The sequence below is a fragment of the Vipera berus genome, assembly GCF_964194415.1.
Source record: "Vipera berus genome assembly, chromosome: 2".
Classification (NCBI taxonomy): domain Eukaryota; kingdom Metazoa; phylum Chordata; class Lepidosauria; order Squamata; family Viperidae; genus Vipera; species Vipera berus.
In genome coordinates, this window is record NC_138203.1 from 218885607 (window position 1) to 218898440 (window position 12834).

Below are 12834 nucleotides of genomic sequence, written 5' to 3' on the forward strand. Positions count from 1 at the left end.
TGTGAGAGGGATCTCGGAGTCCTAGTAGACAATCACTTCTATATGAGCCAGCAGTGTGCTGCAGCTGCCAAAAAAGCCAACACAGTGCTAGGCTGCATTAACAGAGGGATAGAATCAAGATCACGGGAAGTACTAATACCACTTTACAATGCCTTGGTAAGGCCACATCTGGAATACTGCATCCAGTTTTGGTCACCACGATGTAAAAAAGATGTTGAGACTCTAGAAAGAGTACAGAGAAGAGCAACAAAGATGATTGGGGGACTGGAGGCTAAAACATATAGGGAACAGTTGCTGGAATTGGGTATGTGTAGTTTAATGAAGAGAAGAGTGAGGGGTGACATGATAGCAGGGTTCCAATATCTCAGGGGCTGCCACAAAGAAGAGGGAGTCAAGCTATTCTCCAAAGCGCCTGAAAGCAGGACAAGAATCAATGGATGAAAACTAGTCAAGGAGAGAAGCAACCTAGAATTAAGGAGAAACTTCCTGACAGTTAGAACAATTAACCAGTGGAACAACCTGCCTCCAGAAGTGGTGAATGCTCCAACACTGGAAGTTTTTAAGAAGAGACTGGACAGCTATTTTCCTGAAATGGTATAGGGTTTCCTGCCTGAGCAGGGGGTTGGACTAGATGACCTCCAAGGTCCCTTCCAACTTTTATTATTATTATTATTATTATTATTATTATTATTATTATTATTATTATTATTATTATTATTATTATTATTATTATTATTATTATTATTATTCTCAAAGAGTTGGTATACATGACAACTTAATTGAGAGGCCTGTCCTAAAATTTGCAGCAGTTTCTATAAGGAAGGGGAACTATCTACATAGATGTCTCTTTCTCCCTCCCTTCCTTCCTTGGTATTTTATTTGTTGAAGAATATTTGTTCCAGCAAGAAACTAGATCTTCAAAATTACTGGCAATACGTTGTGATTAATTTTACTTTAAAGGATAGCCCATGTCAGTGAAGAACTCATCTATATGCAGAAAACCAATTAAAGGTTAGTAAGAATGATATTTTGTTAATAGAGTAAAAATAGTAGTTTTGTTTATCAAGCAATCTCCTTTTTATGTTAAATAGTACAAAAATACTTGTAATTGCTTTAAATAAATTGCCTTGATTATAATTCAAAATTTGTTTAAATTTTAGATGAACTCTGCAGTAAGGTTGTTAGAAACTATAGCTCATCAGAAAGTCTGTTTTTCAGTCACAGGAATGTGCTAAAGTAGGAGGCAAAAGCCTTCAGTATGTACCTGATTAAGGTCTGGTCAGTTTCAGGCAGCAGAGAGAAGGTCCTAATCAACTCATTAAGGTTACAGAACAGAGCTTGTTACCTTGCAATTAGCACTTATTTAAAAAAGTGCTGCACTGAGGGGAAAAAACCTGCTTAGAAAGAGATACTAAAAATGCCTGATTGTAAGGCTATGACTGCCAAATAGAGAACTTATGGGGAAAAAAGAGAGCACATCTTCTTGTAACCTTATTTTTGAAGGAAACCTACTGATTTCAATGACCCTTTGTTTCCAGCAAACGTTCATAGGAGTGGACTGGTCATAAAAGAAACATAATCTCAAAATATGAACGTACCAATGCAAAAATAGGACTCATCTGAAGTAGGAAGGGCAACATAATAAATTTCAGTGTTTTAAAAAAATTATATGAAAAAAAACTTGTTTGTGAAGAACTGGTGTTGTGAAAGAAAGAGCAGGTGGGATGTGGGTGTTTATCCTTTTCCCACACCTTTTTCTGCACCAATCTCCCCTCCTTCATCTGTCTTTTCAAATGCAGACAAACTGCATGTTTACCAGGTAAAGGTAGATTGAGGGATGGGGGATTGCAATCTAGTGTTTGACATACTTTTAGCTGGAACATCTAGTTCCATCTTCCTTGGTGCCGATACCTTAGAACAGTATTTGCAGCTTTTTTGCTAGGTAAAACAATTACTAGCTTACTAGGTCAGTAAGATGAAAAGCCTCTCAGATAAGATGCTGTTTCAGAAACTGTTGCACATATGTGTGACTGTACAAGGCAAATCATAGGGAATGTTTGGTTTTGCCTCTATCAAGGCAAAGGTGGTCTTGACAGAATAGAAATAATTAGCATGCCTGGTCTACCTTTTGTTCTTATTTATATTTCTTGATTTAATGTAATTATTCTAACAGGATAAAAGAAACAATTGACTATTCACCAAATGAAGACAAGTTAGTTCACAGGTGTCTAATTGTTCATAGAAATAATATATATATATATATATATATATATATATATATATATATATATATATATATATATATATATATATATATATATATATATATATATATATATATATATATATATATATATATATATATATATATATATATATATATATATATATATATATATATATATATTCTCATACTAAAAGCCATAGAACAAACATAATCTTTTCTGACAGGCTGTAATTCTCAGGCAGTGATCTTTCTGAACACTGTCACCTGGTATCTTAACTTGATGGGTAACTCTGGAATTAGACTGTGACCTCCTTGATGAATCTTTTTGTTTATATGATTTTGTACTTACCAATCATTTTTTTAAAAAAAAAACAAGAACAAAAATAAAAGATTTCTGTATCTAAATAAATATGTAAAAAAAACTTCATCACGACTGGCTGGTTAAGACTTTAATAACATGCTTCTTGCACCTGTTTCCTTTAACATCCGTAGACAAATCGTGCAAGCCTATATTATATGAGAAAAAAAATGACCAAACGGCTCATGGATTGCCTAGCTATATGCTTGTGTCTACAGATCATAACATAAGGGACGTGGTGACTCAGTGGGTTAGGATGCTGAGCTTGTCGATCAGAAGGTCGGCAGTTTGGCGGGTCGAATCCCGAGTGCTGCGTAACAGAGTAAAGGTTCCCCCGCACATGCGTGCTAGTCGTTTCCAACTCTAGGGGCCGGTGCTCATCTCTGTTTCAAAGCCGAAGAGCCAGCGCTTGTCCGAGGACGTCTCCGTGGTCATGTGGCCGGCATGACTGGACGCCAAAGGCGCACGGAACGCTGTTACCTTCCCACCGTAGTGGTCCCTATTTTTCTACTTGCATTTTTACGTGCTTTCGAACTGCTAGGTGGGCAGAAGCTGGGACGAGTAACAGGCGCTCACTCTGTTACGCGGCACTCGGGATTCGACCCGCCAAACTGCCAACCTTCTGATCGACAAGCTCAGCGTCCTAACCCACCGAGCCAAATATCAAATGGACATAATATCAAATGGACATAATATCAAATGGACATAATATCAAATGGACATAAGAATTTAATAGTATGGATTAGATCTGCTTTCAAACAAGTGCATATTCTTAACAGTGAAGACAATATTCAAATGCACTTTGAGTTGTGATTGTATAGATCCGTGGTGGCAAACCTTTGACACGTGTGCCACAGGCGGCACACAGAGCCATCCTGTGGGCACACATGGCATCACTCCAGAAGGATGCATGGCTGGGCTGCTCCCCTCCCCCTCTCCACATGCACCAGAACTCTTTCTCTCTTTCTCTCTCTCCACTGGGAGTTAGGGACAGCTGCAAGAGCTGGGTGGGGAGAGGGGAGAAGCCAGAAGCAGCGCAATGAAAGAGGTGTCAAGACGAGTTCAAGGGCTGGGGAGGGAATGGGGAAAAAGATCGCTCTTGCCATGATCTCCTTTCTGCTGGCCACTGGGAAGCCTGGTGGCACGGCTTGGCGCAGCTACACCAGGAAACTCCAGTGCCCCGGACTTGTGAGTTTCAGCACTCCCCATGTTTTAGTGCAGCAGTGGGACAAAACTCACCAAAGCACTGAGTTCTCTTCATGCGGGTTTGCAGTGCCTTTGTGAGAATGGCTGCTCCACTGTGCCTTCCCGTCTCCCCTTAGCTAAGGGGCACTTTGGCATGAGCAGCTGGGGGAAGAGGAGGCCCGGCTTCTCTCATGGCTGAATTAAGCACACTTTGGAAGGGGAACCCCTGAGTCGGGGGCAGCCCTACAGCTTTCTTAGTTAGCCCTCCTTCCTTTCTGAACGGAGCGACTCCTGCCTCCCGCAAGAAAACTCTGCAGGGGCCAGTGGCGTAGCGTGGGTTGTCAGCACCCGGGGCAAGGCAAGCACCGCACCGCACGCCTGGCACCCGCCCCCCTCCACAGTGGGCGGCAACCCGGCGGCTCGGATCGGATTCGTACAGCCAGCACTGCAGTGAGAGTGAGTGAGCCAGGCAGGGGCAGAGAGCTGCGAGTGCGAGCGTGCCCCCCCAGATGTTGCGCCCGGTGCGGCCGGCCCCCCCTGCACCCCCTACGCTACGCCACTGGCAGGGGCAAGAATCGCGGAGTTTAGGCAGTGAATCAAACATGCAAGATGATCGAAAGCCCTTCTTAAGATTTTAGGGGGGGTGGAGGGGGGAAAGGCGGTGCGGAAAGTTTGGTGGATGTTGCTAAAAAGTGAGCAAAAAACTTCAGTTCCAGAATCATGTGGAAACGTGCAATATCTAGAGTGTTGGTTGGAAAAGGGCGGGCTGTTCTTTTATTCTTTTGTGAGTGGAGGTCCCTAAGTTGTGGGGAAAGGCGGTAGGGAGTTATAACCAGTCTAAAGGAATAATCTATATGTCAAGGAATTCGACTTTGGAAATGGTATTGAAATACACACCCCTTGGATAGCAGAAAGCATTTCTCCCCCACCCCCCAAACTGGGATCGGAATACTTGATAAATGCAAATTTTGGTGTTATTTTACTCCAGTGACCAATCAGATGTAGAGGGAAACTAAAACTGGACAATAAACCGACAATAACTCTCCATTCTGTGTATAGAAGGTGTAGTTTTATATAAGGAGAAGAAAGATAAAATAAATAACACGTGCTGGATAAACTAATACTGTAAACTCCAACTGTACTTGCAGTGTGACAGCAGTGAAATCAGTGGTGCCACATTTCAAAGTTATAGTTAGAGTACTCCGATTGCAGCTGCTTTCTTGCAGGTATGTGGAATGGCATGGGACCCACAGGTTTTGCAAAGTGAAGAGAGGAAGTTGGTTACAGCTTATTAGGAAAGATAAAATAGACAACCAAGAATGCTTTATTGACCATTCTTCGTCCAGATTTTATATCAATTGCATCTGCTAATACAGGTGTTCTGAGACACTCTTCTGTTTTAACTTTTTTCCCTTGTCGCTTTTTGGAGTTTTCATCCTGCTTTGGGAGGGGGCGTAGCTGCCCCCTTTCCCCCCCAAGCCATCAGCTGAGCAAGACGCCTGCCTGCCCGTGCTCTTCCCCCTGTCCGAGGCTTTCATTGTCATGAGCATTTCTGCTGAGTATTGGTGGAGTGGGGAGGCTGTTTGGTTTTTATTCCCCTCCCATTTTCTGGGTGGTTGCAGCAGGTTTTGGTGTCTTCTGTCGTGCTTTGAGGTTACCTACAAAGCATGTTTGTTTGTTTGTTTTTTGGGGGGGCAATCCCCACTTGGGTTGCTAAACTTGCTTAAACTCTCTTCCTCACTGGAGCCCCCCTTTATCTGCAACCAGCCCCTGCCCTGGCCCCTGCTTCGCCTTGCCTTGCCCTGTGGCAATGGCACCCCTGCCCTGCCCCTTCCCTCACCTCGCCTCACCCTGCAGGATGAGCCTCCTGCCCACTGCCCCAACTGCCCAAGACCCCTTGGATCTCCCCCAACCCTGTCCGGCCCCCACAGGGATCCCTCCCTAGGAGCAACATCAAGGTGGCCACGTCCACCCTGGCCATGCCCACCCAGTCTGCTATGACCATCATAGCCACGCCCACCCAGTGAGCCATGCCCACCCGGCACCAGGCAATACTTAAGTGGGTTTTGGGTTGCAGTTTGGGCACTCAGTCTGTAAAAGGTTCACCATCACTGGTATAGATAGTTCTATCTGACATCTGTGTGTATGAGTCATTTTGTGTGCCCTCTTTAGCTTCTAAAAGTGAATTGGAACTTACCTATGGGGTGAGTGTACTCCAGCTGTGATAGAAAGAAGGCCTGAATGGGCTGAGAAACTAATAGAATTAGATCAGAGAAAGTAGAAGGATGCAAGGGTACAGATGGTTTTTTAGAACTGGTATGTTTTTAAACATGGAGATGATGTGAACATTTTGCCACTTTTCCAACTATCTTTATTAACTGTAATGTTCTCAGGTTTTTGTTGCTGGTTTTTTTTTGCCATTTTGCAGGTCTTATTGTCATGCAGATTTTTAAGACTACGAGTGCTTGCTGAGGGAAAAGAAAGCCACCAGTTTATAAATAACTGTGATTATTTAACCATGTTGCGTATTAACCGTATATAGCCACATTTTATCTTGGGGATTCCAATAATCAACAGATTTGTGACTCAGATATTGCTATATCATTGGTATATTCCTCATGGGAGGGGTTGGGATAATTTATTTATTACTGTTTAGCCAAACTATGCCACAGTTTTCTTTTTGTATCTAGGGATTTCATATTTATTGAGTAAAGAAGAAACCTTGTTTCTATACTGAGTGCACAACCAACTGAACAAATACCACATCTGTTTACCTTAGAAAGATTGCTGGGCTTACAATCTTTTGTATTTTTAGGAAACTAAGGGCAGAAAGTGGTAGTACTGTGCCCAAATAATGTGATTTTTGTACATTGCTACTGGTATAGTTCTGCCTTTGCCAAAGTATCTTTCCAGGTAAGATAAGCAAGCTCAATGGGCCACAATAGATAGACCCAATTCATTCTTGTAGTTGCTATTGAAGTGAAGCCTCAATTGGGACTACTTTATGGCTGAACGTCACCTTGGAAGAGGGTTAGAGAAAGTCTAGGTTCCTGAGATGGTCAGATGGAAACCATCAGAAATAAGAACCAGTTCATAGAAATACACATGCTTAATACATTGTAGGAAACAACAGAAGCCTTCAGATAACAGCTGCCAACAAAATACCTATAAAACCCAGGAAGAGATACAAATATGCTTTATTTAGTTTAATGAGTGTGTAGACATATCAGGCACATCAGAATCTGCAGTTTAATGACTAAATCTGGCATTTGCTGCTGATGGGTTAATTCTGTTTTATTATTGTCTTCTAGGTTAAAGAATGGCTATGTTTAAATTGCCAGATGCAGAGAGCTTTGGGAATGGACATGACTACAGCACCCCGCTCCAAAAGTCAGCAGCAATTACATTCTCCTTCCCTTTCTCCTTCCCATTCCCCTGCCAAACAGCCACAACCACACCCCCAAGCAGTAACAGGACCAGAGAAACAACCCGGAACTATGCAGCCAGGGCCCAGGTCAAGTGCTGCAACCATGCAACCCCAATCCCCCAAGCATCCCCCAGTCTCACCACAGAGAGAACTGCCCAGCCAATTCCAGCCAAAACCTGCTGCTCCTCAGGAAGTGATGAAGTCTTCCCCTCAGCATCAACAAGCAAAGCCTTCATCCGTTGATCAGAGAAAGATTGTAGGAGACTCCCCAGCTAAGACTCCAGTCCCTCCTGCCAGTACTGGGGGGACTCAAGAACAAACCCAAGAAGGCCTCACCGGGAAGCTTTTTGGATTTGGAGCTTCCCTCCTGACCCAGGCAAGCACACTCATGTCTGTCCAGCCAGAGGCCACTCCATCAAGTCAACAGTCTCCTGGCAAAGTGCCTCCAAAAATTGTCTTCAGTGATGCTAGCAAAGAAGCTGGTCCTAAAGCCCCAAGCACTGGTCCTGGAACGCAGAGTAAGCCTGGAACTGTCCCAGCTGCAAAGCAAGCAAAAGCAGAACAAGTAACTAAGCCAAAGGAAGTGCCGAAAGAAAGGGTTTTATGCCCCCTCTGCAAAGCGGAGATAAACGTGGGCTCTGGAGAGCCCTCCAATCATAATACCTGCACATCCTGTAAGCAGCAGGTCTGTAACATGTGTGGATTCAACCCAACACCTCATCTGGTAGAGGTAAGAAGGGTTGGACATATCTTAATGTACTTCAATGCCTCCTCGTGCTAGTTCTTAAACATTACAGTATATTTCCAATGGTCTAGAAAATATATATAATAAATGATCAGGATTTTATGAATTGATTTTAAAGGGCAAGTTGCCATTATTCCAGTAGGAAAATAAAGGCGTAATGGAAGTCATTTGTGCAGATTTTCATTTTGTTACAGTTGAAATGGAATTTAGTAGGATTAACCTGTGGAGATTTTCTTTAATGGTAAAGGAACTGGCCAGAATACAATGACAGCAGGAAATTAGAATAGAATAGATCTGGAAGGGACTTTGGAGGTCTTCTAGTGCAGTCCCTGCTCAAGCAGCAGAACCTATACCATCTCAGACAAGTGACTGTCTAGCCTCTTTTTAAAAATCTCCAGTGATGGAGCACCCACATGTTCTGGGGGCAAGCTATTCCATTGGTTAATTGTCCTCACATTGACATCTTCAGATTGAAAGAGATATCAGATGTATATTTTGGCCTTGAAATATGACAGTGTCATCTGTCATTTGATAATGATTAAAGGTGTCAGTTTTAAATGTGACCATGACTTGTGTGTAGATGATGTCATGTTGTTTTCAATAGGAAATCCAATGTGGGATGAATAGCAAAATGGCCAGGAAGATAGTATGTCTGTTTTCTTTATCTATAAGTGAAACAATTCACATGAAAAACTAATCAAGTATTGCTAGAATCTGACACATTGTTATAATGGGAAAAAAGCTGGCACAGCAAACATAACAATGTTATAAAAAGGTAAAGGTTCCCCTGCACATGTTTGCTAGTCGTTTCCAACTCTAGGGGCCGGTGCTCATCTCCGTTTCAAAGCCGAAGAGCCAGCGCTTGTCCGAGGATGTCTCCGTGGTCATGTGGCCAGCATGACTAGACGCCAAAGGCACACGGAATGCTGTTACCTTCCCACCGTAGTGGTCCCTATTTTTCTACTTGCATTTTTATGTGCTTTTGAACTGCTAGGTTGGCAGAATACTTTTATATCCTATTTGTGAATGTAGATTACTGTATTTTCTGGCATATAAAATGACTTTTTAACCCATGAAAATCTTCTCAAAGGTCAGGGGTGCTGAAACTTTAGGGACAGGGCTGGCTGGAAAACCTGGAGCGGATCTCCCATTTGGTCTGCGCAGGGAAAGCGGGACCAATTGGAGAAGAAGGTGCAGTCTGTGATTTTTTACAGGCTGGGGTCTGGGCATCTTTCCTTCTAAAGTTGAAGAGCAGCTGCAGTCTATCCCAACTTGAAAGGCAGGTGGGGAATGCAGCAGCCAGGAAACATTTGACTCAGGAACTGGGCGGGCTGGCTGGAAAACCTGGAGCGGATCTCCCATTTGGTCTGTGCAGGGAAAGCTTTAGAGTGAATTAGGAAAAGTTTAATCCACTTGCACTGTTTTATGTTTACATGTTTGATGACAAACAGCCTTATGTTTATAAGTGACAGTTTTCCTACTAAGTACCTGCATGTCATAAGCATTTGAATTAAAATTACCATATTAAAATCAAATCTGATGTTTTTTAATTTTTATTTAGTGTGCATTGGAAGAGGGGTAGTCTTATATGGCGAGTATAGCCCAAACCCTATAATTTAACAGGAAATGTAGGGGGTCGTCTTATACGCCCAGTCGTCTTATACACCGGAAAATACGGTAGCCTAGTAGGCATTAGTTTTACATGATGCTCAAAACATATACTTTTCTGTCTCAAAAATTGAGAAAGAAAAGTAATTGCCTATTCCACAGTTTAAATGAATGCTACTGTTTTATTTGTTTTGCAGTATTAGTTTAATACAGAAAAGAATGGAAAAATAAACAACACAGGAAGTTATAAAGAAAGGAAAAACTAAACAAGGTCTTTCAGAAAGAAACAAAAATGAATGGTATTATTTTGTAATTATGATTCTATAATTAACTTTGCTAGAGGGTTCATTGGACTCCATTAGATCAAAGTGGACAAATAATAGCCTTTCAGTCGAACTCATCTTCCAGTAATGAAACTCAGGAGGGACAGTTGGTTAAATCCCAAAGCAAACACAACTCATCACTCCCTTGAGGTTAAATAGCTGGCATCTAAAAGTTTGCTGGATGATTTTATTTTTTTGAATCTTCTCAGGAAGCAACTCATTAGGAGAAAAAGAAACAATTTTAAATCCATTTTAGGGTTGAGGAATATAATCCTCCAGGATGCCAGAAGGATTTGAAGCCATACAGATATCTAGGTGCAGTGAGTACTTGAGTGAAACTATTATTTCATTTCATTTCAAATATGCTTAAGGCCTTTGCCTGATTCTCTGAGGGTCATTCCCCATTCTGGATGAGCTGAGCCATTGTTCTTTTGTTTACACTTGCTCTTTGAATCTTAATCATTTCCTTTAAACCCAATAGCCACACAAATTTTTCTTTGCTGTTCTTTATTTTTAATAAACTAAATACTATTATAAGAAGACATTTTAGTGCCAGTTTGTTCCCTGGAGATTATACTGATAACAACATTTCAGAAGGCCTAGGTCTCTTCAGACTGTCTGCCAAAATGCTCACTTAAACTGCCCATATATTTTTATTTATAGACAAAAATCTTAACTAGATATTTTCCTTCCTTTAGCCTTGCTCCTGAAGCCCTGGTTAGGAGGGTTAGTTATGTATTCAAGATGGACAGTGAATAATATTTATATGTTACTTATATGTAAAGGTGTAGATCTATACACATGTTGTATATAGTATGTTTTAAATGTGTTATAAGGGACGCGGTGGCTCAGTGGGTTAGATTGCTGAGCTTGTCGATCAGAAGGTCAGCAGTTTGGTGGGTCAAATCCCAAGTGCCGCGTAACTGAGTGAGCGCCTGTTACTCGTCCCAGCTTCTGCCAACCTAGCAGTTCGAAAGCACGTAAAAATGCAAGTAGAAAAATAGGGACCACTACGGTGGGAAGGTAACAGCGTTCCATGCGCCTTTGGCGTCTAGTCATGCCGGCCACATGACCACGGAGACGTCCTTGGACAAGTGTTGGCTCTTCAGCTTTGAAATGGAGATGAGCACCGGCCCCTAGAGTTGGCAATGACTAGCACGCATGTGCAGGGGAACCTTTACCTTTACCTTTAAATGTGTTATGTATGTGTGCACTTTGAGAGGAAGGAACTAAATTTCATTTTTAACGTGTGCCAGGAAAAAATGACAACAAAGGTTATCTATCTATCTATCATCTATCTATCTATCTATCTATCTATCTATCTATCTATCTATCTATCTATCTAAAAAAGATTCATTCTAACACACATCTGAGTTTACCTCTACATTTTAGTGCTCAGGTTACAATACATTTTGATTTGTAGATCATGATTTCTTTTTATATTAGAGGATCATATCAGAAATGACTCTACAAATGTGCCTGTTTTCATTAATACTATCTTGTAATGCACAATGAGCTAGTATAGGTGACTGGGCAGTGGATGGGCTCTAAATTAGCACTGAAGCAGCAGGAAGGCAGTGCAGTAGGTGCTGCGAGCTGCTGGGGCATTGTTATTTCAATGGGATATAAAATCAAAATCCCTGATTAGCTGGCCTGATTCCAAGTTGTGTCATTTCTGTTAGCTCAAATTCTATCTTGTATTTCTCAAAAGGAAAATAATGCTAGTTTATCATTTCATGTGTAGCGCATGTAGATGCATCTTACAGACATGTAGTGTCTCACACAACTTTTAAAATGCTACTGGGCAAATTTTGCTAATGTTAAACAACTGTTCCATCCCACCTAGCATATCAGTGCTGAATGTCAATGGTGTAGGCTGGGTAAGAACCTGAAACTGTAGGATAAGAGTATATTTTATATGCCTATATCTATAGAAAAACAAGGTATCCCTAATTTCTTTAATTCCTTCCCCAACCTAGAAGACTGGAAGTATTGCTTGCATTGTGGATAACTAACTAGAGTACCTCACAATGTTAAAGGTACCATAAACCTTAGGGCAAGGCTGTATATTTTCCAGCCTTTAATTTAAAAAAAAGTAAAAGAACATGCTATGTTATTTACAGAACAAATCTGCATTGATAATCTTTGGATTAAAGATTGTGTCAAACAGAGTCAGAGATTCTCTTGGTTCATAATTACTACCAAAACGCACATTTGGGTTTAAGATTTAATCTGAGACACAATATATATATATATATATATGGCACTCCCCCATTTTGTTCCTATGATAAGCTGTGGAGGAGAGGAAAACTCTGGTGCTGATTTTGATAGTTATGATTTCTTTATCCATATCCTTCATTCTTAACTATATTACATAATTGCTGAATGACTCTGGCAAAGGGTTTACTTTTTGCTGCATGGTCCAAGTCATTTATACATACAGTAAAGGAGAGTTGCCACATTTACATAGCTGATTGTATTGAGTGAATTGTTCTGCTAACATTGATGCCTACTCTTAACGATTACATAGATGCAAAAAAAGCAAAATAATCCAAGCCCTTTTGTAGCTTTTAAAACTTGTTTGGTAATTTTGTTTCAAAAAATCAATGTTTTACTCTCTTGTTTAATTGCTTACCATCCAAATATAGTAGAGAAAATACTTTGTCACCCTGTATTTTTATTTTTCATTTATTAATTCCGAGTATAGGTTTCCTGTTCAGTCTTTTTATATATAAAACTAAGGTTTTTTGCATTTAAAAGAAAGATGGTTCTTAATTCTGAAGCAATTTTATTTGTTTCAGATTTAACTCAGACCATCAAATTAGTATTTCTTCATAAAATATAATTCATGAATACACATGGTAGAGTATAGCAAAACAATTTTAGCTCGCATGACAATTTCTATTAGCTGAGTCCTAACTATGCTTACCTGGAAGTAAGCAGCAATAATTTTGATTCCAG

The 12834-nt window shown here is 40.9% G+C and overlaps 1 protein-coding gene across 1 annotated transcript in view; it reads left to right on the forward strand.

The window, feature by feature from the left end:
• Window positions 1–12834, forward strand: part of BSN (bassoon presynaptic cytomatrix protein) — a gene marked incomplete at its 5' end in the record, with an annotated part of 233733 nt that overhangs the window by 75968 nt on the left and 144931 nt on the right. The window contains one exon of the mRNA XM_081319547.1: window positions 7082–7927. Within this exon, the coding sequence (XP_081175673.1) occupies window positions 7082–7927 (846 nt within the window). The remainder of the gene's footprint in view (window positions 1–7081; window positions 7928–12834) is intronic.